A 27,749-nucleotide genomic window follows, 5' to 3' on the forward strand; every position below is an offset into this window, starting at 1 on the left:
GTTTCATCAGGGGGATAGCTCCTCCACAGTCAAGATTCAACTAGCAGCTATCTCTCATTATCATGTGGGAAATGAACTGGGCCCTTTGATCACCACGAAATTGTGTAAGACCTTTTTGAAGGGCACCTTTCTGCTCAGACCTCCAGTGAAGGATGTAGTCCCTCCTTGGGATTTAACGCTGGTGCTTCAGGCCTTAACAGCTCCCCCGTTTGAGCCTGCAGCTTCAGTAGATCTTAAATTCTTGTCATGGAAAACGGCCTTTCTTGTCGCTATCACCTCGGCTCGAAGGGTCTCTGAACTACAGGCCCTCTGTGTAAAACCCCCATATTTGACTTTTCACAAGGATAGAGTTTACCTCAGGACCAATCCCTCCTTTCTTCCTAAGATTGCCTCTGAATCGAATATTAACCAATCCATCAACCTACCAGTCTTCTTCCCTAATTACCAAAGCAAAGGGGAATATAAATTATACTCAATGGATGTGCATAGACAACTTTGCTTCTACATCCACAGGACATCTGGTCATAGGCAATCTGACCAGTTGTTCATCTCCTTTGCCAAATTTAACTTGGGTAAGTCTGTGTCTAAAGTCACGCTGTCTAGATGGATCTCGCAGTGTATCCTTTTAGCATATGAAAGTTCTGTCAGGCCTGCACCTCAGTGAGTCCATGCCCACTCTACTCGGTCTATGTCAACCTCTGCAGCTTTTAGAGCTAGAGTCTCTTTGGATGATATTTGTTCAGCAGCCTCTTGGGCCTCATCTCATACCTTTATCAATCACTATAAATTGGACATTATCTCCAGATGGAGAGCATCCTTTGGCTCTGCAGTGCTCCGAAACATCTTTCCATGAAGGCCGCCCAAGGTTCAGGTAGCTGGGGACACTGTCCCATAGGTTGCTGCACAAATGAAGTTAACTACTTCAGATTAACAAGTTATGTACTCACCATAACGTTCCATCTGAGTAGGTAAACTTCATTTGTCAGCAACCGTCCCTCCCTCCTGCCCCCTCACTTATGAATGTTTTCATACTCAGGTCCATGGGTGTTACCCGCTTATCTTGAAAGTATTAGTCTTCGGGCAGTATCTGCTTTTGGGCAAACTTTATCTGAGGTCAGTCAGGGTTGGCAGGGGATTGTGGGTAGGGGGAGGAGGTTGGAACTCGGATCTAAAGCTGTTGAAAACTGCCGGCTCGGATCCGAGGTCGGATCCAAATCCCATAGGTTGCTGACAAATGAAGTTTACCTACTCAGATGGAACGTTATGGTGAGTACATAACTTCTTATTTGTTGCTGCTCAGATCCACTTACCTCTCCAGCTTCCTGTAGTATAGTCCTTTCAGCCATCATGAACCAAGCGTCAATCATGTCCTCATCAGTTGTTCCAGTGTCTGATTCAGCCAAGGTTTTTCATGCAATGGAGAAAAAAAAAAAAAGGTTAAACAGTGTTAATTGGAAGACATTTTATCTGTTAGAAAAGATGATTTCTTACCTTAGCCAGACAGTTATTACAGGCTGTTAATCCTGGTGCTCAGAAATCCTTACCTGAGAGCAATGTCAGCAAAGAAATTCGTGAGGAAAATTTGTCAGGATTTCTAACATTGACAGGGACAGGGCTAATCCTGCAGATTCCCAAGTCCAGTTCTCTGATTCAGAGAAAACTTGGTCCTCACCCCCCCTTCCCATAGGAGGGGATGTTTCCCATGAATCGAGGAGGTACTGTAATGTGTTATAAGCAGATATACCTCATTTCATTCCCATACCTCCTACTTACCAGACTTGGAAGATATAGTTATTGCTGTCTGTAATAGTTCTGGTTCTCAGCCTTCAGTTCCCAAAAAGGCACATAGATTTTACAACATTTCTCAGACAAACACACATTTCTTCTCTCGCCTTAGGTTGGATCCAGTGACCTTTACTATATCTTTGCCAGCTGGGAATAGACAACTAGTTTCCACGAGTCATTCCCCTTTGAACAGAGAAGGAAATGTATTGGACAGATTTGCTTAGAGAATATTTTCTTCTTTCACTCAGGCACATATGTGAAAGTTTATTCTATTTTATGAAGACAGTTTGAAGGAGTAATCTGCTACACTTCTTTCTGAAGGTAGTTCCATTTGGTTTACCTATAAATAGTCGCACGATGTATGTGCGAACAACAAATTAATAAAAACTACTACAGACACACTCAAAACAGCGACGTACAACCCCACAAAAATATATCATCGAACAGATTGTATACCAAATCCAGCACCTAAACGCACTGGAATTCCCTATTGCTCTGGACTCAGGAACAAGTGCTACCATGGGTCCCAAGGGGGGGGGGGGGGCGCAGATCCAGTATTCGGTTGGGTGTCATCGGAGTTCGATGTGTCGGCTGCCGACAATCTGAATAGCCGACGTTTCATCCCGCGACGTTATTCCTCGCTATTCTAACCATTCGACATGTTCGTGTTCTTGTTTTTCAAGGTAAACCATTCCAGTCTTATTTGATTGTTTCTAACCAGTCTCATGGATTGAAACATGCCTTAAAGAGTGTGCATGATTGTGCAGCTACGGTGTCAATGGCCACTGCTGCTGCTTCAGTGTTGAGGAGATATGCCTGGGTGTGTAACCAGAAGTGTGCTGAGAGGGTAAAGTGTGAAATTTTAAGTGCAGCTTTACATGGGGAGGTTTTGTTCAGCCCGCCTTCTCAGGTCCTTAAACAATTTGTTGAGAGAGGAACATTAATTCAGGGAATTCCTAAGATTTTTTTTACCCCCCCCCCCCCCCCCACCATAAAATCTCGCAAATTTTCTATGTTCAATATCCTTTAGGCTATACGGATTGTTTCCCTGTTTAGGAAACAATAGGCCAGCTTCAAAAAGGTCTACCCTCACCCCCTACACCTTCACTCTTGACTGCTGCTTGGCTATTCCCAAGGAAGGAGATCAGCGGTCAGAGTAAGGATTTCATCTGAACTTTCTTGCTGACTGGTAAGGAAGCATCTCTCAAGCTTCACAGGAGCAGCAATCATCTAAGAGCTTCATTTCTGACAGATAAGTTCATGTTAGGGAACCCCTCCACACAAAAATTGTTGCCTGTCTTATTTAGCTAATTAGGGGCTAAATGTGTTCTGCTTATGTAAGCTTTTAAAATTGTTACTAAAGGATTTATTTTGAGATACTTTGTGACAGTCTATCTCCTATTTTCACTTTTTATTTTCACAAAAGGAGTGCTGACAGGTGACATTGTGCGCTAATAGTGTTTTTATTTGGTGAAGGGGCTGGGACAAGAAGTGTGAGTGCAAGTGTGCTGCTTAGATACACTAAGTGACAACTTTCCTTCTAACTTGCTCCATCACGCCTACTGCTTTTGGATTCTGTTCCTTGGTTATAGCATGTTTATTTACTCCTGTCTTACAAGTTCCTTTCCTGTTGTTCATAGACAGAAAAAAAGCACTTACCAAGGAGCCTTCGATGACTGTGTGGGCTCAGTCTACATCTTGACCAGTAGTGGGTGACCTTGCAGTGGATACTGGTTGTTCAACAGACTACTCTATCTCTCTCCATCTTGTAATAGGTTCATAAATTATTAATAGGCTAACTGTCCTTGTGGACCATTTTAAGCCTAGCCAATTACCCCATGTGAAAATCAAACCCTGTACCTTGTGTCTGTAAGGTAAATACGTTAACCATTATGCAAGTCTCCCAACAAGTGATAATGTCACTGTGAAATTAATTTGTGCTGGTTAACAACAGCCTTTACAGATGGACCAGTGGCTCTGCTTTTAACTGTTGTATATGTTACTGCAGCCTTTTTTTTCTCTGCAACATGCATCATACCATGCTGCATTGAATAGGTTCAGTACATCACTTTTTTGAAGTACATGGTCATCAGATATTCTCCAGATGTTTGTTGGTTGTGCCTAGATCTATCAAAGTACAACAGTCCTTGTTGCCAAGCTTGGGAGAAAAAAATGCCTGTAGTATCCATTTGTTTGGGTGATTGTGCAGATGTTAAGAAGAATCCTCTAAAAAGATTAAGTATTCAAAAAAATGTCAGTAAGCCACACAAAAAGCCATACTAACTAGGGTACTTGATGTTTTTTATAACCTAATACTTTTATTTCAAAATGAAATACTGCTGGTGCCAGAAAAACTGGAATATCTTTCACGTAGCAAAAAAAATACCAGTAGTGTTCCTTTGTGTTCTGATCTCATCTCATGCTTTCCGTGTCATTATTGATCATGGATGGGTCTTCAATCCGACTTCAGATCCAAGCCGGCAACTGAAAGGACCGATCCAGAGCTCAAGCTCCTCCCCAAGATCCCTTGCTACCCACATCCCCCAGATCTCATTTGCCGCGATTTCGCTATGGGCGTGCATCCTGCTGCTCAAGCTTGCTGTTTAAAATAAGTAATTTTACCCCCTTATTCTCTGGGTTTTTTCTCTCTATTGACTAGTCTTCTTTCTGTCTTAGTCTAGCTGGGTTTCCTCCCCTCCCAGTAGCATTTAGGCTCTCTTCTGTATGATTCTCCCTGGGTTCCTGCCCTTTCTTCCCAGGTTCCTTGGGTAGCTCTTAATTTTCCTTGCTTCTTCCTGTTCAGCTGGTTCTTTACCCTTCTCTACCCCTTCCTCACATTTTGTGTAGTGTGCGGGTGGTGGGTGTTTGTGTGAGCGTGAACATGATGTCTGAAAAGCTCTATGGCTTTAAAAGATACTCCTTATGCGGTTGGAAAATGCCCCATTGCGACTCGCACGAGAAGTCTGTCTGTTGCCTGGGAGAGCCTCACCTGGAGGTTGAATGTGACATTTGTGCCGGATTCAACCTCAGTTCTCTGCTGGAATGGAGAAACAAGCTTTTGCTTAAGGGGCTTGCTAAAGGGGGTCCTCTGGTCTCAGGTTCCCCTTTGAAGCCTTCCTCCGATCCCAAAAGGAAGTCTTCTTCCTCTGGGGATTCTCCTACCAAAAAGCCAAGGCTCTTGGATTGCAGTTCCCCGGATCCGGGTCCGCCTCTTTGGCTTCGGATCCAAGCTCTTCTGCTCTGAGTGCCTTGGCTTCTTCTGTCAGATCCAGTCCGAAACAGACCGCCTTCAGATTTGACCTGCCTGTCGGATCCACCATGGTGCCGACTGCTCATTTGGATCCACTCAGGCCATCAGATCTGATAGTTATCAAGATTTCCCCCTCCAGGTTCAGGAGCTCGGATCCGAGGTGCATAAGTTGGTCTCCCTCCCATGACCACATGCCTTCGGCCATGTCAGGACATTCCTCCATCTCTTCCAGATCCACCAGGAGTTTGCACCCCTCAGACATGGATAGGATGAAGAGGAGCTTTCTCAAGGCCCAAATCAAGTTGGGCTTGTTGTCAACCCCTGCTCAGTTGCCAAGGGGATCCTCTCCATCCACAGGACTCCTTTCTCCTCGTCCGATCCATCCAGTTTTGGACCCTCAGGATCAGAGCATTCCCTGCGAGAGACCAACGGTGTCTGGCATATCTTCCCTTCCCACACCATCAGGGTACCTGGCGGGCTCAGTTCTGTTGCCCTTGGAACTGGCTGCACCTCAGCCCCGTGGGGTCAGTGCTGGTTCCCGGGGGTGTGGAGTCGGGCCCAGAGTTTTCAGACCGTTACCTCCCTCCAGGTGCCTCCGTGCTCAACAGGTCAGGCTGACATCATCTGGAGAGGGTGCTGCATCGGGGTCTCCCCTTCCATCCCAGGAGACTGTGGCTGTTGGGGAGGAGGGGGGCTTCGTCCAGTCCATTGGCCTTTTGGGCAGTAGAGAGGACCTTCTTCATCTGGGCAGCTACCTCTCCTTTGGCGCTAGGTCCTCCCCAGCCCCTCTCCATGTTGAGCTATGAGAACTCATCATCCTCCCAGGGTCAGCCCTCCCGCAAGTGCCTTCAGATGGGCATTAGCCCCCTCGGAGTCCCTACCTCTTCCAAGTCCTCCCCAGAGCCCACCGTAGAGGAACCTCTTCGGAAGAGGACATGCAAGAGGAGGCCCTTGGACTCCCCTAGAGAGTCCCTCACTGAGGGCACTGATTTCGAGAAAAAACAGATGGGTCCCCCAGACTTCTGTCTGAGGAAGTGTCCTTTGGGGACATCCTTGAGATCCTAAAGCAAAGAGGCGGTTGGTCTACCCCTGCCTGCCTTCAGAGGAATCCATGTTTTTGAAGGGCTTTGGGACGGGCCCATCTTCCACCTGAGTGTCTCGCCATGCCGATGAGCTTGTACAACTCATCACCAACAGGGCATGGAAAGAGCCAGACACAGTGGTACCAAATCCCAAGAAAGCTGACAGGTTTCTAAGTCCCCCCAAGGATAGGGCTTTTTGGTGCAAGGGCACCCCCGTTGATGGTGGAGGCCACCTCTCGAGTGGCGGGTTTGCGGAACCCTTTAAAGCGTCCTTCACTCACACCCCTTTTGACGGGTCAACCTTGTTTGGTCCTTCCTTCAAAGAGACTTTAACCTGCAGTGAGCAGGAAGGAAAGACTTTGTCCGTGGTGGGGATGAAGTTCTCTGCACCCCAATGATCCTTTTCCAAAAATCAGAGGGGTAGTAAGAAACTCTAGTTCTGCAGGTCGTGGTCTTCCTTCCAGGATGCTCCTCAAAAATCCTCTTCCTCTGGCCGGGGCAGGGGAATTGATGGCAGATGCTGCCTCAGAGGCAGAGGGGGGTCCACAGAACCAGAGCTCCCAGGACTCCATCTTGGAGAAGCCCTCTCAGCACTTCTGAAGTGCTGCCTGAATGTCCTGCCCTGGAGGCAGTTGGGGGGGGGGGGTTGACTCTCCCTCCACTCACTAGTCTGGACAAGTATCACCTCACATTAGTGGGTGTTAAAGATCATTTCCAGGGGTTACCTCATACCCTTTTTTCAGGCTCCTCCAGTTCAAAGTTCTCTCCCAGACATTCCACCCCACCAGAGGGAGTTGGTCCTTCTCAAGGTCCAAAACCTTCTTCAAAAAAGAGCCATCCAAGAGGTCCTAACAGGGCAACAAGGGTCTGGAACTTACTCTCGCTTCTCTTTGGTGGCCAGGAAAATTGGGGACCTGCATCCCATTTTGGACCTCAGCGAACTAAACCTGTCAGTGAAGAAGTCCAAATTCCAGATGGTCACTGTTCAGTTCATTCTGCCTCTTCTCCGCAAGAATGACTGGATGTGCTCGGTAGATCTCAATCTCTATCATATCAAAATCGACAGACGCTCCAGGAGATACCTGTGCTTTCGGCTAGGGGCCAACCACTATCAGTTCAGAGGCCTGCCCTTTGGACTCACCAAAGCCCCCCAGGTGTTTGCCAAATGCATGGCAGTGGTGGCAGTTCATCTCCGGCTGCAAGGTTTCTAGGTCTTTCCTTCCTGGATGATTGGCTTCTCATGGCCCCCATGAGGCATCAACTCTCTATGGCCACAAATTATACTCTCAGTCTCTTTCAGGATCTAGGCATCACGGTCATGCTGCCCAATCCCATCTTCCCCTGTGTCAGAACCTAGAGTTTATAGGGGTCCTTCTGGACATGGTGTCAGAGACTGCAGCACTTCCCCTATGCAGAGTTCAGATCATTCGGGACCAGGTCCATCAGTTGATGGGTCTGGATCGTCCCATAGTCCACTTGATCTTGCAAGCGATAGGTTCGATGGCGGCAGCGATCCAGTTAGTGCCTCTCACCAGATATCATATGAGGACTCAGCAGTGGACCTTAGCAGTACAGTGGTCACTCAGTTTCACACCATGTCCATGACCTTTAGGGTTTCTCAGATGTACAGACATCATCTTGCTCAGTGGCTCTAAGCTCAGGATCTCATACTAGGCAGACCTGTCTGTCTTCCCCAACCCAAGGCCACAGTGACCATGGATGCCTCCCTATTGGGGTCAGGGGAGCATTTTTGGAGAAGGATGGTTCAAGGCACGTAGTCCCCCTTAGAGACCAAATTGCACATAAGTGTCCTGGAGATGAGAGCAGTCCTTCTATTGTTGCAAGCCTTCTAGGAGTGTCTCCCTCTTGGGACTATAGCAATTCAAACAGACAACATGACAGTGGTCTGGTACATCAGCAATCAGTCTTATCCCCTGTGCAGAGAGACCATGAGAGTATGGGAATGGACGATGTCTTCCAGGCACTTTCTTCTTGCAACGTACATTCACAGCAGCTCCAAAGTGTTAGCCGATTGCAACATACATTCACAGCAGCTCCAACGTGTTAGCCGACAAACTCAGCAGATCTATCCTGAGTCCTCAAGAGTGGTCCCTGAATCCGTCAGTGGCACGTCGGATATTCGACTGTTGGTGTCTCCCTTGCTGAGATCTTTTTGCCTCCGCAGTCAACCGCAAATGCAGCAACTACTTTGCCCTGAACCCCCTGATAGGGGAGTCACCCAAGGACATTCTCGTCGGAACTTCTATATGCTTACCCCCCAACTCCTCTCATCCCCAAAGTCTTACAGAAAGCCTGTCTCCTGAAGACTCCTCTCCTCCTCATTGCCCCCTTTTTTCCTCGTCAGGCGTGGTTTTCCTTCCTTTGGTATTATCTGAAATATCTGCCATGGAAATTAAATCCCATTCTGGATCTCATTTCCCACCCTTGGGGGCTTCCTCTTCCCAATCTCTAGTCTCTTCATCTGACCGCATGGTTCCTCCAGTTCCAGTGATCCTTTCCCAGTCCAGGGTTCCCTCTTCAGTTAAGAGTATTATCTTGGCCTCTCAAAAAATGTCTACCACGAAGGTATATTCCAGTAAAGGGAAGAGATTTTCTATTTGGACTAAACAACGCAGTCTAGATTCCTTTTCCTCCCCTATTCCTGACGTTTTGTTTTTCTTGGCCTTTCTTTTTGACCAAGGGGCCAGTTTCTGTACGATCAAACTCCAATTGGCGGCCATCTCTAACTACCATTTAAACGAAAGTCCAACCTCTTCTTCCAAGCCGTGCAAGGCTGTCCTCAAAGGGATGTTTCTCCTCAGGCCTCCTATCAAGGAGGATCCCTTCCCTCCATGGGATCTCACTCTGGTGTTGAAGTCTTTGACGCAGAAGCTCTTTGAACCTTCAGCAACCTGTGATCTTAAATTCCTGTCCTGGAAGCTGGTCTTCTTGGTGGCTATTAATTCGGCCAGGAGGGTCTCCAAGTTGCAGGCTGTCAGCATTAAGCCCCCTTTCATGATGTTCCACAAGGATAGGGTGTCTCTCAGGACCAATCCTTCATTTGTCCCTAAGGTAGCTTCGGAGGCTAATCTTAACCAATCTATTCAGCTTCCTGTGTTCTTCCCTAATTTTTCTACTAAAGGGGAAAATGCATTGCATTGTCTGAATGTCCATAGACAGCTATGTAAGAGAACTGAAGAATTTCCGAAGTCCGATCAGCTCTTCATTGCCTTCTGTCAGTCCAGGAAAGGTCAAGCAGTTTCCATGATATCTATTTCATGTTTGGTCGCCAGCTGCATTTCATACATTTACGAAAATAGGCATCTGGCTCTTTCTGGACCAGTTAAAGTTCACCGTACTAGGTGGTAGCCACATCTCCTGCCTTCTTCGCAAAACTTTCTATAGATGAGGTTTATGCCACTGCTACTTGGTCTAACCCCCACACCTGTGTTATGCATTATATGTTGGATTTTATGTCTAGGTGCAGGGCTTCCTTTGGTTCCTCTGTGCTCCGGCATGTCCTTCCCTGAGGCCTCCCAGGGTTCCTAGTAGCTAGGGACCCTGACCCATCCGTGATCAGTAATGACACTGATAGCATCAGATAAAGAGTTATGTACTTACCATAACTTGGAATCTCTGCTATCCAGTGTCATTATTCATCACATTCCCACCTTCCTTCCCCTTCCTTCTAGAGATTTGGTAGATATGGAGGGATGTCTCCCTTTATGAGTTTTTCAGTTTTATAGGCAGTTTTCACTGCCCCTTTTTTCTCTCTATCCAGCAAACTTGATGTGAGTGTTGTGGGAGCAAGGGATCTTGAGAAGGGAAGGAGCTTGAGCTCTGGATCGGTCCTTTCATTTGCCGGCGCAGATCCAAGGTTGGATCCAAGGCCCATCCGTGATGAATAATGGCAGTGTATAGCACATATTCTGAGTTATGATAAGTACATAACTCGTAGGTATCACCTTATAATGCCAGATTAACTTCTGACTCTATCAGTACTTCCAGTACCGCTCAGTGGAATATAATTTGAACAGTTAGCGCATTTGGTGTTGTCAGCAGCAGTGTTTTGGTTAGACTTTATTAATGCTGAGATAGACTGTTAGTTTGCGTGGTGTGAGGTGGTGGTTGTAATGTCCCATTTCCCTCCTTTTATCTCTCTGATGTTTGTTACTTTATGTATGTTGAGTATGTATTTGTGCATGTATGTGTGTGTATTAATTTATTTTGTTTGTTTGTGGGTATCTAGCCCTAGGACTACTTTGAACATGCTTGGAACACTTATTTCAACAGCCTGACTTTGAAGTGTATGTACATAAACCAAGCAAGGGTAATTATTTTACTGTCTAAATCTCAAAAAAGTATTACATATGGATCAGATGTGACATACCTGTTGATCAGCACTACCCTGCCTCAAAAAATAAAATAAAAGGTTTATATAGGCTGCGGTGGTGCAGTGGTTAGCATTGTCGCCTCACAGCAAGAGGTTCTCCCGTTCGATTCTCGGCTGGTGCACCTTCTGTGTGAAGTCTGCATGTCCTCCCTGCGGTCGAGTGACGTTAAAGACATGCAGGTAGGTGCGGACATGAATGGGCGTGCCTTCGTTTAAGGTTGGGCGTCGGACTGGCAACTCGGTACCATAAAAATCCACTGCCAATTATTAGCGGATGGGAGTTCCGTTGTGACGACCCCTAACCGGGAAAACCCGAAAGAGACCATATAACTTACAACTACAAACCTTTTAAGGGGTTCAAGGAACTCTTGTACTTCAACTGTTTTTCTTTATGGTCTTTTTAATTAGTGGAACTTAAATGCCAAATTTTACATTTTGTGGTGTGTAAGCATTACATTTGTTAGCAATTGTTAGTAGAAACAAAAATGATGAGCCGCAACTGCTTATGTTGTCTTGTAAGAAAAAGTGTACATTTTTTATTAAAACTTGTTTTTGTTTCATTGTCCTTATCTGAGGTACAAAATATTTTAGTATGTGAGGTGCTTGAGTTATATGTCATCTGTAATACTGCTATGTAGCATTTTCAAGTTTGTTTCTGGCAACAAATTTTTGGTGGACTGAAACAGTCCAAATCTGTCATAGTAATTATTTATTTAATCATTTGCTAACCAGTTGAGTGGGCTGATCCAAAAAGAGCATTTCAGTCATAGCCAGGGATATATACTAGAGAGTATATAATGAAAGCAGTACAAACTGTGTAATGGCCAACTTCAGAATATCATAGCAGTTTATCATGTGTACATAGTGGTAGCAAAAATGTATGTTAGTAAGTTAAAATGATTTGCCAACATTATTTTTACGGAAAGGACATTTTTTTCCCAGCTAGATTACCAGAATTTTGAAGTGTGAAACTTCCTGAATTTTGTAGCACTAAGCTATTTTAAAGATGAGAGTGCTGACTTTGCAGACGTGCAAGACAGTATTGCCTTTGTTTTGGCAATATTCATGTAAAATGTTGCTTATGTAACTGCTACAGCCAGTCTGGTCATTAATTGAACATTTTTTGTTTCTCTCCAACAGATCGTGAGGATCAGTCAATCCTTTGCACGTAAGTAAATGTTTCATGTTTGTTTGTTTTGTTTTGTTTTTTTGCAAGATATTTTCACCTTTCTACTATATTTAGCTTCAATATGTAAAAGTCACTTTGAGTGTGCTGCTTGTTTACTGCAGTTATGTACATATTATTTAGATGGCATTTTGATCCTTTATTCTTGTTTCATTAAGTTTATACTATTGTATTTCTTTCACTTGTTACATTATTTTAAAATTCTAAAAACTTACTCTAGGAAGGAAACAAGAAGACCAAATTCTGTCTGACAAATGTTGTATGATTTTGTTGCCGGTTATTTATTTCATCTGTATTTCTTGCCTGGGAAGGTCTGACTAGGTGTGAACCGTGTTTTGGACCCCTACCACATGCCAAACTTTAGCTTCCCTCTTGGCCAGTTGACCCATTTGTTTCCCTTAACAGGATGAGAGCCAACTAAGAGGGGCCATCATTAAAGCAGCCATCAAGAGATTTTCTTTCTTTCGTTATTCCTTTCTTCTGTCATCATCAAGCCTCTCCCTCCATGTCAGACTTGAGCCCATTCATTTTGTAATGGTTGTGAAAACACAGATTCAGTGGGGTGAAAGCTGTTTAGCCATCTGAAAGCTCTGCTATTAAGACACACATCAAGGAATTTGTACTCCTGCTGGTGTTCAGCCAATAACAACATTTCTGTGCACGTCCCTAGCCGCTTCAGTGGACGGGGGGCATGGGGAGATTGGGTACCATCATCACCACAGAGACTCACTGTGCATGCAGTTACTAATATGGGTTACCACCAGGCAATCACTTGGTGAGCTATAAACCCAACCCCAAGATGTCCACTGCAGAAATGCCCCCCTTCACTGATGTTCTAGCTGTGTGTGTCCTGCTGTGCCCAGCCCTTTTCCCAAGCATGAGTATGAGCTTGCCCTTCCTGTTCTACCAATATTGTCAAGAAGCTAATTGAACTTGGATTGCCTGGACCATAGTCATGGCTTTATTCCTGTATCACACCAGTACTGGATCACCATCAGGGAATTTTCTGTTAGCATTCCTGACACTCCATGCATACCCACTGTCATGCATTTCAGAATTTCAGTTTTGAAAACAGTCCTTCTAAAACTATTAAAAAATAAAATTTGCAGGGGGGGCAAACCCTCCTGCACCCACATACTCTGTTACATTATATTTAACAACTCCATGGCTACCTTACAGTGGCAGAAAAAGGGAAAATCCGGTGAAAATGCGACATATCATGGCTAAACAAACCACAACATTCATTTTTCATCAAAAGAGTAACTCTGTAATTGTTGCCAGTGAAGTGTAGGTAAATACTGAATATTCATGTAGGAGGCATGCAGTGGGTATAACTTAGTGCTCTCATTCTCTTCTGTAGGTGATGTAAGCCCTTAAGTGATCTTGCCTCCTGGGAAAGGTACAACACATAAGTTCCTGAAGTCTTCACCAGGGAAATCGGTACATTGTGTTGTGTGAACCCAGGTACACCACACCAGCTCTGTCATGAAAGAGGTGAGCAGGCACAGCTGTTTCACTCCTGCCCAACCTCTACCAGCACCAGCAGACACCCGAACTGCTATTTTAACTCTGGTTGCCAAAGTTGTGGTCAGGAGGTTAACCATTTATACCAGTTATAAAGACTGATAGAGAAAGGGTGAAGGATTGATACATAATTCTGGCATTTGTAAATATAAATGTAAAATACAGGCTTGTGTCTTAAATGTAAAGAAATGCTGATGTTCATCGTGCATACAGCTGCAGTCATAACAGATGGGTTCTCCTGCCGTCAGGCGGGTCCTCGGCCGGCCGAATTCCAAAGTCTAGGTCCGGCGTCGGTTGTCGTCGCTTCTTCCCTGACGTCAGTGCGACAGCGGTATAAAAGAACCAGCCGACGCCATTTTCTTCAGTCTTTCTTGCCGCACGGTGCCCGAAGCAGAAACAGTTCGCAAGTGCCGGTCGGCCAGCTCCTGAAATTACGAAAAATTTGGAAACCGAAGTCTTCTTGAAAGCTAAGTACCCCGTTGGGGAAACTTTTCTTGCCTCAGACCGATGTCAGACAAAGTTAACAATTGTATTTCATGTGGGAAGCAAATACCGCATAAGGATTTCCATTCCCTCTGTATACCTTGTTTAGGCCCAGACCACGACGTCCCGGGCTGTCGCTTTTGTGCTACATTCAATAAACGCACTATTAAGCGTCGGGCGGAGTTCGCCCAGCATTATTTTGGGAAAGCATTTAACTATATTATGTCATTGGAAACTCTGACTCCAGTTTTGTCTAAAAAACGCAAAGATAAGGACCGACACACGAGGTCCGCGGCCTCTACTGGCACCACGCCAAAGCCGACTACACGTGGTCCGGTTCTCAGCGAGGCGCCTACGCAGCCCCTGACTACCGACGACACTTCTTTGGCGGTGTCCCCTGTGCCCGAGGTCGCAGGCTCTTCGGCCCATACAGATACCGAAGCCAGTCCTGGCGTTGAACCTCACAATGTGGACAGGTCTACCTCCACTCAAGGTGTCTTCAGACCTTCCTCTACTTTTTCCATCAAGGCTTTCTCTAAGTCTAAAACAGCCAAGCACTCTAAGAGACAAGCTACACAGGGCCCTTCTCCAGGCCCCATGCCTAAAAACCAGATGCTTAAAATGGCTGAGGATTTAATTACTCTTATCAGGGGTTCTCAACCCCCACCGGACAAAAGGCCCAGAGTGGAGGAAGAATCCCCCTCCTCTGATCAGGGCTCCATTATTTCAGAGCACTCTGATGATCAGGAACATTCTTACTCCCCTTTTGAAGACTCTGATGCAGAGGAGTCCATTCCTTCTGTATCCCCCCCAGAGGATTACTCATTCGGGGAAACTTTGCATACCTTAAGGGAACACTTCCACTGGGAAGGCCAAGATTATTCAGATTCCAAGAAAAGGCTTAGGGAATTTCTCTTGCTACCTCAGCACAGACCTCTGGCTATACCTCCTGTCTTGGACATCCTAGATGATGTTTACTCGGAGGCCTGCCTTAACCTGGATTCTCTGCCTCCAGCCCCAGTCAAGCCTGACAGGTACTACAGGGTCCCTGACTCACACCAATTTCTATACAAATGCCATGCTGCTGACCCAGAAACCATCTCACAGGGCCCCAAGGGAATTAAGGCCTCCACTGCTAAAAATCCATTACCTTCCGAGAGAGATTCCAGATCCTTAGAAAGGTGGGGATAAAAGGTATATACCTCGGCTACCTTAACCATGAGGGCTTTAAACTGTCAGTTCCATATGCTAAAATACCAACAGTTTTTGTTATCACAATTGAAAAGTAAAATGTCACAACCTGAACAACCAGACTTGAAGGAGTTGCAGGATTTGATGCATGGTGCAGAACAAGTGGGTAAGCATACCCTACAATGTGGTTTTGACGCTCTAGAGGCCTCATGTAGAGCTGCTGTTACAGGATCAGTCATATGTAGACATGCCTGGCTCAAGGAACAAACCTTGCCTGATCATGTCAAAGCTAAATTACTAGATGCCCCTCTACAAAAGGATGTATTATTTGGTGCTAATGCTGAGGAGGTATTAAGGAAAATGGAGGAAAAAGCTAAATCAATGCAAACTGTGAAGGATTTTCTACAGGTACAACCCCCACGTTTCAGTAGAAATTGGCCTTTCAAAAATTGGTCCTTTCCAGCCACGGACAGACCCCAAAGAGGTAGATACAGGTGCCCGAGGGGCAGAGGACAATCCCAAGGATCGTTTAGAGGCAGACAATGGCAAGCTCCTACACAAAGAGGTGGTGAGGATAACTCGCAATCATTCAGAAAGCAAACCCAATGACGTTCCCCTTTGCATGCCAAGCAAGACTCAAATGGCAGCCCCCTTAGGAGGAAAACTGGCATTATTTTCAAAAAATTGGCATATTGTCACAAAAGACAAATGGATCCTGGACATTATAAACAGGGACTACAGATTCCATTTTCATACACTTCCAAAAATGAGAGGCATGCCGAACCTGCCACACAATCAAAGGGCAGAGGCACAAAAGCAAATTATAGATCTCATGGACATGAAAGCGATTCAAGAGGTACCTACGCACGAACAAGGTCAAGGTTTTTATTCCAGACTATTCCTGGTACCAAGGAAGGGAAAAGATTGGAGACCTATTTTGGACCTATCCATCCTAATCACATTTCTACTCGTACCAAAATTCAAGATGCTCACTCTACAGCAGCTTCTTCTCATGCTGGGCAATGAGTCTTGGCTGGTAACATTGGACCTCAAGGAGGCATACCTGCATGTCCCAATCAGACAAAATTGCAGAAGATACCTCAGATTTCTTGCAGGTTCAACCCATTATCAATTCTTTGCATTGCCCTTTGGCTTGTCTACTGCGCCCAGAGTATTCACAAAATGCCTGGCATCAGTAATTGCCTACTGCAGACTTCAAGGGATAGAAATATACCCCTATTTGGACGACTGCCTTATCCAAGCGGACAGCAAGCACATTCTCCTGAAACATCTGGCTTATGTAATAAGGTTGTTGAACTCTCTGGGATACACAGTCAACAAAAAGAAATCAAGGCTAATACCCTCTCGGAAGATTATTTTCCTGGGTGCCAACTTGGACACAAACACCCAGATGGCCTACCTCACGCCAGAGAAGCAAGGGCAACTAACTCAATACTTCAGAGCACTAGCAAATTGCACCAGGCTGACTGCAAGGAAAATCCTGCAGGCTCTGGGATTCATGGCATCTTGCATCTTACTAATCCCATGTGCAAAGCTGCATATGAGGAAACTTCAATGGTACCTGAAAAACCTATGGTCTCAACACAGCCACAGTTTGGAAACAATAATACCACTAATTCCATGTTTACAAAAGGAATTTCTGTGGTGGGCTCAAGCATGCCAAACAAACACAGGTCTTCCATTCAGCAAGCCTCAAGCAAATCAAGTCATCACAACAGACGCCTCGGACTATGCCTGGGGGGCGCACATGACAGATCGGTGCATTCAGGGCAAATGGTCCCAAAATGAAAAGCACCTTCACATCAATCAAAAGGAAATGCTAGCAGTAATAAATGCTATTATAGCTTTCAAAGACCTTCTGCAACCAGGTCAATTATTGATAAGAACGGACAACACCACAGTTAAGTGGTACATAAACAAGCAGGGAGGAACGCATTCATACCCCCTATGCAGACTGGCCATGTCACTTTGGAACAGGGCCATGGACTTACAAATCGAACTACAAGCACAGTACCTGCCAGGCAAGGAAAACACGCTGGTAGACAATCTAAGCAGAAATATGACAGATCCACACGAATGGAAGTTGCATCCAAAAGTTTTTACGAAATAATCCAAGCATGGGGAAGGCCAGACATAGATCTCTTTGCCTCCCACAAAAATCACCAATTGACAAAATTCTGCTCAAGGATTTTTCACCCAAAGGCCTGGAGAGTGGACGCTCTCTCTTTCAGCTGGACATCAATGACAGTTTATGCCTTCCCACCTCTTCCTCTGCTGCCCAAAGTTCTACTGAAAACCAGAGCAGACAGACCAAAGATGATTCTCATTGCTCCAGACTGGCCAAGACAACACTGGTACCCACTCCTGAGGAGCCTGACACATTCCCCACCATGGACCCTGCCTCTAATGCCTCTTCTCCTGACTCAGCACAGCTTCAAAACTCTACACAGCCAGCTAAAAACACTCAATCTAGCCACATGGAAGATTCCTTAGCATCACAACAGACCCTACTCTCCAAGGAGGTGCAGGATGTCATTTTGGAGGCCAGAAGGCCGTCAACTAGAAAAGGTTACTCCGCAAAATGGAAACGATTTTGTGTCTGGAATGAGAAAAAGGGCCAGGATCCCGGAAAACTGAATTTACCTCAAATACTACAGTATCTAGCAGAGCTGCTAAGCAGTGGACTTTCATTCTCCTCCATCAAAATCCATGCCTCAGCCATTTCTGCAGAATACAACACTGATCCACCCTTATTCTCTCATCCTCTCTTAAGATAGTTCTTCAAAGGGGCTAAGAATCTAAGACCCCCAAGGAAGCAACCAATACCTGCTTGGGATCTCAATTTCATTTTGGAAAAACTGACCTTGCCTCCCTTTGAGCCAGCTGCCTCATCAGATTTGCAATATTTGTCCTGGAAAACAGCTTTCCTTCTGGCTATTACCTCAGCTTGTAGAGTTTCAGAACTACAAGCTCTCATGGCGGTGCAGCCTTTTATCATCTTCCATCAGGACAGAGTTTCCTTACGAACCAACCCGTCCTTTATGCCTAAAGTGGTATCCAGGGTAGCTTTGAATCAGGCCATACACTTACCTACCTTTTATCCTAATCCTCAAAACAAAGGGGAGAGATTACTACATTCCTTGGACATCCATAGACAACTGCGTTATTATTTGGACAGAACAAAGCCTTTCAGAAAATCAGAACAGCTCTTTGTGTCCTATGCTGTAGGAACTCAAGGAAAGCCAATTTCCAAACAGACAATCTCAAAATGGATAGCCCACTGCATACGTTTTTGCTATTCTTTTCATGGCAAAACTGTTCCTACAGGCATCAGATCTCACTCCACAAGGGCCACAGCTACCTCTGCAGCTTTCCTCAGAGGAGTTCCTACCAAAGATATTTTGGAAGCAGCCACTTGGAGTTCTGTGCATACCTTCTCCAAGCACTACCTCCTACCATTATACTCCAAAACCAGAGCAGGCTTTGCCACTGCAGTCTTGCAGGGCATCCTGGCTCCTCCTAGTTCCACCTAGTGCCTACCACCCTTTTCTTAGCTTTGGGATTCTACCCATCTGTTATGACTGCAGCTGTATGCACGATGAACATAGTACAGTTTTGTACCTACCATAAATGTAGATGTTCGAGTGCTAATACAGCTGCAGTCCAGGTTTCCCTCCCTTCTTCCCCTCTTGGGACAGGCCTATTGGCTAACACCTCCTCATACTACCTGATTGGGGTATTCATTTATGGTGTATTTGCTTGCAACTACTGTATTTTGATTATATTGCATTGCTTTATTACATAAATTTATGTATTGCCTTCCTCCTGGGGGCACCTGACATCTGGGGCAAGAAAAACTGAAGAAAATGGCGTCGGCTGTTTCTTTTATACCCCTGTTGCACTGACGTCAGGGAAGAAGCGACGACAACCGACGCTGGACCTAGACTTTGGAATTCGGCCGACCGAGGACCCGCCTGACGGCTGGAGAACCCATCTGTTATGACTGCAGCTGTATTAGCACTCGAACATCTACATTTACGGTAGGTACAAAACTGTACTTTTCAACAATGTGGCAACATTGCCGTCTGCTGTAAGGAAAGCCAAGTTAAGCATTTCTTATCGGTCCTTTGAAATTAAAATTACTTTATGTCTATTCCTTTGAATTTAGAATTTGGAGTCGATGAGTCTGGAGTAAGCATGCTGCCTATTGTTTTAAGGCTAAAGTTAATGGCCAGAATTTACATGTGGAATGTCCTTTATTGCTCTAAGTATAAAATAATGTAAGTGTGGTTTTGGTGTGGCCTGGGAACCAGGAAAGTGTAAACAAATGATGTAATGTTTTATCAGAACTGCAGTTTCAACTTAAACATTGATAACCAGAGATTATTAAGCATTTTGATCTTGGACTATTCAACTCAGCACTGCTTTGCTCTTAAGTAAGTTATCTTAGAAGTGTGTTTTGTTGTAGAAATAGCTAGGACTATAAAGTTTAGACTGTTTTTCTGTTATATCAGAACTTTTCTATGGTATTGTTTTAAGTTTCTGTGTGATCTCTGAACTCTTGAATAGCACTGTGGTTTACTAATATTGTCTTGTGATTTTAGTATTTATTATTAAATATTTTTAAACCCTTCTCAACTGTGGCTGGTTTATATAGAGATAAGATAATCTGTAGAGTACATTGCATATTTATATAGTTTACTATCTAAGCCACTCCTGTAGCTTTTACCCTGGGGTATACTACCAATTGGATAATAATATTGCACAGTAATAACTGGACACCCTTTTAAGGGCCTTTGGGTAGCTGATAATTATTAGCTGGTGGTGCCAGTAATTACTACTGTATAGTCTGGGTAAAGGGGCACAGCTGGAGAATCTGTGTCAGCCTTTCCCAGGAGTGTCTGTGAAGTTGTATAAATACTTATCTCAAAGTGTGTGTGTGTGTGTGTGTGTGTGTGTGTGTGTGTGTGTCAGCTACTTGGGCAGGGACACGAAGCACTTGGACAGAGAGGGTACTGGAGGTTAGCTTGCCAGCTAGGCTGAGATCTGGTCCCTATAGCTGTGCCAGTGGGGAATCTTATTGGGGATCTGGGGAGCAATCAGCCCCAGACTGACTGTGATCTCTGTGTGCACGTAAGGGAAATTGTACTTTACTGTGGGTATTTGTTATCCTTTCCTCTTATATGAGACGCCCTCTCTGGTGTTAGTGCTGAGCATTGAGGCTCCTTGATTGCTGGGCCAGGACGCGGCCGTCACATGTGGTTTGCAGTGGTGGGATCCACTTCACATATAAATTGGCTTGTAGTGTTGTGGGTAGAGTGAATCCTGTAGCTTATGTGCAGTGATCTCTGAAGGTGTTTTGTACTCTAAATCAGCCACCCAGTGAATACTCAGAGTTCAGATCACTATTGTTTTATTTCTTTTGTTAGCTTAGTTAGTCAGGGTGATCAGGCAGCATGTCAGCAGAGAAGTATGGAAAGCTGACAAGGAACCAGCTTGTGGCCAGGCTAGGTCACTGGTGCATGGAAACATGACTAAGGCAGACCTGATTGCAGCCTTGGTTACAGCTGCATCAGAAAACAGCATCCAGAAGGGCAAGTAGACTGGCAGTGGAGATATAATATCCTCGGAGAATGGACAGCTCAACCTTTTTACGAAGGACAATCAGACTGGCAGTGGAGATACAGTATCCTCGGAGAATGAACAGCTCAACCTTTCTGCAGTGGACTTAAAAATCCAGCTGGAGCTAAAGAGACTTGAGTTGGAGGCCAGGCGTTTGGAGCTAGAGACCAAGGATAAAGAGTGTCAGAGGAGGCATGATAGGGAAATGCTGATTTTACGCCAGAGTCATTGAGGTAATGGGAAAGGGAGTAACTGGATCCCAGAAGCACAACAGGTCAGTAAATTTCTTCTGCAATTTAAAGTGGGGGTTAATTTTGATAGTTTCATTCATATGTTTGAGAGGGTATGCAGACAGTATAGTGTTGACCAAAGGCTCTGGGTATGGTTCCTGTCCCCCTTACTCCATGGGGAAGCTGTAAATGCATTGGCTAAAATGTCTGACATTGCATGTTGTGATTATACTGCTGTAAAAAAATGTCTTTTAGAATGTTTTAAGCTAACACCTGAAATGTATAGGAAAACGTTTCGTGAGCATAGATGCAAGGCAGATGAAAGTGTGTGTGAATGTGTTGCTGAACTGAGCACTTATTTTCATAGCTGGGTGAGTGGATGTCATGTCACCACTTTTGAAGGGCTGGCAGACCTTTTAGTTAGGGAACAAGCCCTTAGCACTTTGCCTGAGGACATGAAGATCTGGTTAGCTGATAGACAATGTGCTACTTCAGATGAGCTGGGGAAGAAGGGAGACCTATACCTAGCAAACAGGGCAGCCCTGCACAGGAAGGGGACCCCCAGTACTGCTCATGGGTCTAAAGGAACCCATGGTGGGTAGTGCAGACTGGCCCAAAAGAATCTGCCAGTAGCAGGGGAAGCCACTAGTCCAGGTACACGTCCAGGAGCTAGGAATAAATGTTTTGAATGCAACCAGTGGGGCCATGTGGTATACAGGTGTCCACAGAGGCAAAGTGGGGAACCAAAGGTGAGGGAGCCAGTAAGTGGGAAAGACAAAATGCCAATAGTAGGTAGTCTTGGGACAACAAGGGTACCAAACTACCATCCTGCAGATGTCCTGAGAGGGAAGGATTTGGATGAGGTAGTACCAAGTACATATGCAGTTACATGCAGTGAGGCTAGGAGACAAGCATGTGGGCCTGGTAGCCTGGGAGAGACACAGACAGACTGCACACTTGCAGCCAGGACTGGCGAGGTGGTTACTTCAGGAAGTGAGCTACGCTGTAGCAGTGAGACTGTAGGTGAGCCACGGTTGCTTGAGGGTAGTGATGTTCCCTTGGACAGGGTAACTGCAAATACAGAGGTGAGTAGTAGTACCCAGGCTGACAGTGAGACAGCACTGTCAGAGGATGCCAGACTTCCTCTGGAAGGGGAGCTGGGAAGGGTTACAAGGAGAGAGTTGAGACAGGCTCAGCTCTCAGACCCTACATTGCAAGGCCTGAGGCAGGTAGCTAGGGAGGCACCTGATTCTCAAGAAAAGGGGGAATCTGTATACTGGGACAAAGGGTTACTGGACAGAGAGTGGACCCCCTGAGAGAGGCTAGAAGGTGAGAGTACAGCAGTTGGTAGTGCCTAGAGCCGACCATCTGGCGCTTCTAGCCATAGCCCATGATATTCCCCTTGCAGGTCATATGGGCATAAAATGTACAAAAATGTATTATGCAAAACTTCTGTTGGCCTGGAATTTCCAGAGATGTAACAGGGTACTGCAGGACTTGAGCAATGCCAAAAGGTTGGCAAGGCAGGAGACAAGGTGAGAGCTCTTTTGATGCCTTTGCCTATGATTAAGGAGCCATTTCAGAGGGTAGCTATGGATATTGTGGGTCCTCTGAGTACCCCAAGTTCCACAGGGAAAAAGTATATCCTAGTGGTAGTGGATTATGCTAAACGATGCCCTGAGGCAGTGGCTTTGCCCTCCATTGAGGCTGAGAAGTTGGCAAATGCTTTGTTAGAGATTTTCAGCAGGGTGGGTTTCCCAAAAGAAATACTATCTGACAGAGGTGCAGAATTCATGTCAGACCTGCTGGCTTGTCTGTGGAAGTCCTGTGGGGTGAAGCACATGAAGACCACCCCCTACCATCCTCAGACTAATGGTCTTGTTGAGAGGTTAAACTCTACCATCAAGTCCATGCTACGGCCATTTGCAGATCAGTTTAAGAGAGAGTGGGACAAATATTTGCCCCATCTGTTGTTTGCTTACAGAGAGGTTCCCCAGGAATCCACAGGTTTTTCACCCTTTGAGTTGCTGTATGGATATAGGGTGAGGGGGCCTCTAGATTTAATTCGAGATGAGTGGGAAGGTGAGTACAAGTCTCAGAAGGAGTCTGTTGTGGCTTATGTCCTAAACCTCAGGACAAGACTCAGGGAACTCATGGGCTTGGCCCAGGAGAACCTGGCAGAAGCTCAACATCAGGAAAAAGGTGTGGTATGACAGGAATTCTCGAGCTAGAGAGTATGCTGTGGGGCAGCAGGTAATGTTTCTCATTCCTGTCAGACACAACAAGCTGCAAGCAGATTGGGAGGGACCCTACAAGGTGGTAAGAAAGGTAAGTGACGTTAACTACATGCCAAATGGTAGAGGCACAAATTGTACCATGTTAACATGATAAAACCTTGCCATGATAAGGAGGCCCTTGTGTTGAGCATTTGCAGTGGATTGCAGGAGGAGTCTGAGGGAGATCTGGTGACTGATCCCCTCAGTGAGGCTTGGGCTGACACCTCAGTGGAAGGGGTAGCAATGTCCCAGTAGCTATCTCCTACCCAGGTTCGAGAAATCCAAGCAGTGTTGCAGAAATTTGGGGGCATGTTCACTGGGAAACCAGGGTATACCTACCTTGAGGCAGTGGCTTTGCCCTCCGTTGAGGCAGAGAAGGTGGCAAATGCTTTGTTAGAGATTTTCTGCAGGGTGGGTTTCCCAAAAGAAATACTATCTGACAGAGGTGCAGAATTCATTTATTAGGCAGGCCCCTTATAGGGTGCCTGAGAGAGTCAGACAGACTCTGAGGGAAGAGGTACAGGAGATGTTGGAATTGGGGGTGATCCAGGAGTCCAACAGTCCCTGGGCCTCCCCAGTGGTGCTGGTGCCAAAGAAAGATGGCAGCACCAGCTTCTATGTGGATTACCGGAAGCCCTAGAGCAGCTGGGTGGGGCTAAATATATTACAACCATTGATCTTACCAAGGGTTACTGGCAGGTGCCCTTGACTCCCAGTGCTAGAGAGAAGTCAGCCTTTGTGACTCCTTTTGGCTTGTATGAGTTCACAAAGATGTCCTTTGGGATGAAGAATGCCCCAGGGACTTTCCAGAGGTTGGTGGATAATATTCTAGCCGGAGGGTTTGCCCTTACTTACCTAGATGATATTGCCATCTACAGCCATTCCTGGCCAGAGCACCTTCAGCATGTCATGGAGGTGCAGGGCAGACTAGAGAGGGCAGGGTTGACCATTAAGCCAAGCAAATGTCAGGTGGGTATGGCAGAGGTCTCCTACCTAGGACATGGAGTGGGGAGTGGTAAGATAAGGCCAGAACCTGCCAGAGAGGAAGCCATTCTGGCATGGCCTGTACCTGTTACCAAAAAGCAGATGAGGGCATTCTTTGGGACAGCAGGGTACTACAGAAAGTTCGTCCCTAGTTATAGTACCGTAGCTGCTCCCCTCACAGACCTGACAAGGAAGAACAGGCCAGATAAGGTACTGTGGACCCCAGCATTTGAGCAGGTATTCCAGAAGCTTAAAGAAGCTTTGGGAGGATCCCCTGTGTTAGCCAGTCCAGATTACAGCAACTAATTTGTTGTGCAGGTGGATGCTTCAAACCATGGGGTGGGGGCTGTACTTAGTCAGATTTCTTCAGAGGGGGGAGAGCACCCAGTGGTTTATCTCAGTCGTAGGCTCCAACCCAGTTAGGAGTACTATGCAGTTGTAGAAAAGGAATCTCTAGCCGTAGTGTGGGCACTGCAGAAACTTAGCCTTATCTGTGTGGAAGAAAATTCACTGTAATGACAGATCACAACCCTCTAACATTGTTAAACAGAGCCAGTCAGCAAAATACCAAGTTGCTAAGATAGAGCCTGGGGTTGCAAGCATATGATATGTCAGTGCAGCAGTGCAGTGGGAGTAGCAATGACAATGGAGATGGGTTCTCAAGACAGGAAATGGGGTGAGGTACCCTCAGGTAGACCTAACCCTCTTAAGCGGCATTTCTCAAGGGGCACTTGAAAAACTAGCTTGAGTTCTCCAGGGGGGAGAGATGTGAAGACTGGCAGAGAAGGGTAAAGGCTGCCATCCTAGCCAAATATAATTTGATACATAATTCTGGCATTTGTAAATATAAATGTACAATACAGGCTTGTGTCTTAAATGTAATGAAATGCTGTTTCGACAATGTGGCAACATTGCCATCTGCTGTAAGGAAAACTAAGTCAAGCATTTCTTATTGGTCCTTTGTAATTAGAATTACTTTACGTCTATTCCTTTGAAGTTAGAATTTGGAGTCGATGAGTTTGGAGTAAGCATCCTACCTATTGTTTTAAGGCTGAAGTTAATGACCAGAATTTACATGTGGAATGTCCCTTATTGCTCTAAGTGTAAAAGAATGTAAATGCAGTTTCACTGTGGCCTGGGAACCAGGAAAGTCTAAACAAATGAGGTAATGTTTTATCAGAACTGCAGTTTCAATTTAAGCATTGAGAACCAGAGATTATTAAGCATTTTGATCTTGGACTATTCAACTCAGCTCTGCCTTGCTCTTAAGTAAGTTATCTTAGAAGTGTGTTTTCTTGTAGAAATAACTAGGACTATAACATTTTGACTCTGTTTTTCTGTTATACCAGAATTTTCCTACAGTATTGTTTTAAGTTTCTGTGTGATCTCTGAACTCTTGATTAGCACTGTGGTGTAGTAGTATTGTCTTGTGTTTTTAGTATTTATTATTAAATATTTTTAAACCCTTCTCAACTGTGGCTGGTTTATGTAGAGATAAGTTCATCTCTAGAGTACATTGAATATTTATAGAGTTTACTGTCTAAGCCACTCCTGTAGCTTTAGCTCTGGGCTATAATACAAATTGGATTATAATATTGCACAGTAATAATTGGACACCCTTTTAAGGGTCTTTGGGTAGCCGATAATTATTAGCTGGTGGTGGCAGTAATTACTACTGTATAGTCTGGGTAAAGGGGCACAGCTGGAGAGTCTGTGTCAGCCGTTCCCAGGAGTGTCTTTGAAGTTGTATAAATACTTATCTCAAAGTGTGTATGTGTGTGTGTGTGTGTGTGTGTGTCAGCTACTTGGGCAGGGACACGAAACACTGTTTGGACAGAGAGGGGTACTGGAGGTTAGCTTGCCAGCTAGGCTGAGATCTAGACCCTATAGCTGTGTCAGTGGGGAGTCTTATTGGGGACCTAGGGAGCATCCAACCCCACATTGACTGTGATCTCTGTGTTCATTTAAGGGAAAATGTACTTTACTGTGTGTATTTGTTATCCTTTCCTCTTATATGAGACTCTGGTGTTAGTGGTGAGGATTGAGGCTCCTTGATTGCTGGGCCTGGGCACGGCTGTCACACAAGTGCATCTGGTGATATCAGTCAGTGCTAGTGGAGGCTGGTATTGCCGTGTGCAAAGTTGTTTATAGATGAGTGTTGTAATAATTTAAAGTGAGAGACATTCATACATTAAAAAAACAGAGTAACAAATATATGAAATTAGTTAAGTAATTCAGTATGGAGGTCAGCAGTTGAAAAACAGCTATTATAAATTCATTATATATTCATTTAAGAGTATGCACTGTTGGCCTGCAAAAACCGTGAGTGCTGTAACCTAGTGTTTATGTATTTTTTTTCCTTTACACACACACATGTGCACGCACACACACACACACACACACACACACACACACACACACACACACACACACACACTATGGACTTTGATCTGCACAGCTGGCACCGAATAATATGTGTTGAGCAGAGGTATGTTCTCTACCTCCAGACTACTGCAAACCAGTTAATATGTGACGGGCAATTGCCCTTAAGGGTATATGGTAATTGTGCTTTACCCCTTGGTTAATGGCTAACACCTATCACACCCCATTATGTTTTACACCTTGCAGCTGCAGGTAAGCATTGATCTGAAGTAGGATTGTTCATTTGTCAGCAACCTGTGGGTTACAGATCCGATATCGGATCCGAGCCGGCAACTTGTTTCAAGCTAATGGATCCGAGCTCCTAGCTCCTCTTTTCACCCATAATCCCCTGCTAACCCTCCATGACCTCAGATCTAGTTTGCCGCACTTGTGATGGCTGGATCCTTTTTGAGCTCTGCCAGATAAGTGGGAAAAAGTTAACTTTTCTAATTATTTTTAGTCAGGAAATTCTTTTTTAGTTTAAATTAATACTTTAAAGTGTGTCTGAGTTAGGTTCCTTATTTTTTTGTTAATTAATACCCTCCCTTCGCTGGTCGCTAGTGTGTGAGTGTTTGTTGAGTGTCTTTTGGGGCCTGTGTGTGTGCGTAGTTGTTTTTTTTCTTTCTTTTAAAAAAAAAAAAAAAAAAAGGAATGGCTGAGGCCCCAAAAGCCATATTTTCTAAATGTACCGAGTGTGGCCATAAGCTCTCCCCGGCTGATGGCCACACTCTGTGCGTTCGGTGCCTTGGGGTTGAACACCTCACCTCGGGCTGTACTATCTGTGCAGCGTTCAACCCCAGGGCACTGAAAGAACGGAGGTCGAAGCTGGTCCTGGTGGGATTTTACCCTCGGATTCAGCTTCGGCCTCAGCTACCTCTGCTGCTCCCGTGGCTCCATCACAGCCTGTGGTGGTTGCCACTCCTGCCCCCCTGCCTCCGACTGGGACTCAAACTCCCGTTAAAGTGTCGGAGGACAGGGAGGCCAGGAGGGAGAAGCACTACAAGCGGCAGGCCGAGACCTCCGTTTCGGCCCCGCCAGCTAAGCGGGCTTCTCCCTCCACTGCTTCTAGGTCTCCACCTCCTCAGCTCCGATCCCCTTCTTTCTCCCCGGGGCCCGAGGAGGAGGAGACCCGATCTCCGTCGAGGTCATCGAGGCGGCATTCCAGGCCTGCCTCGGTGGCCTCTTCGAGATCCACTTTCAGCTTATCAGATGCAGACTTGGACCGGATGATGCGAAGGTTCATCCAGGCCCAGCTGCAGATGGGAGTGCTCTTGCCTCCCCCCCCTCAGAGAGGGAGGTCG

The 27,749-nt window shown here is 45.5% G+C and overlaps 1 protein-coding gene across 4 annotated transcripts in view; it reads left to right on the forward strand.

Moving 5' to 3' along the window:
* The window catches only part of LOC122809252 (myosin-10-like), a 3,714,157-nt gene that overhangs the window by 1,024,559 nt on the left and 2,661,849 nt on the right, over nt 1-27,749 (forward strand). For all 4 annotated transcript variants that reach the window (XM_044080584.1, XM_044080595.1, XM_044080606.1 and 1 more), the window contains exon 4: nt 11,651-11,678. In XM_044080584.1, coding sequence (XP_043936519.1) covers nt 11,651-11,678 — 28 coding nt within the window. The remainder of the gene's footprint in view (nt 1-11,650; nt 11,679-27,749) is intronic.

Source organism: Protopterus annectens, chromosome 1.part1 (assembly GCF_019279795.1).
Source record: "Protopterus annectens isolate FY-2018-M chromosome 1.part1, PAN1.0, whole genome shotgun sequence".
NCBI lineage: Eukaryota > Metazoa > Chordata > Ceratodontiformes > Protopteridae > Protopterus > Protopterus annectens.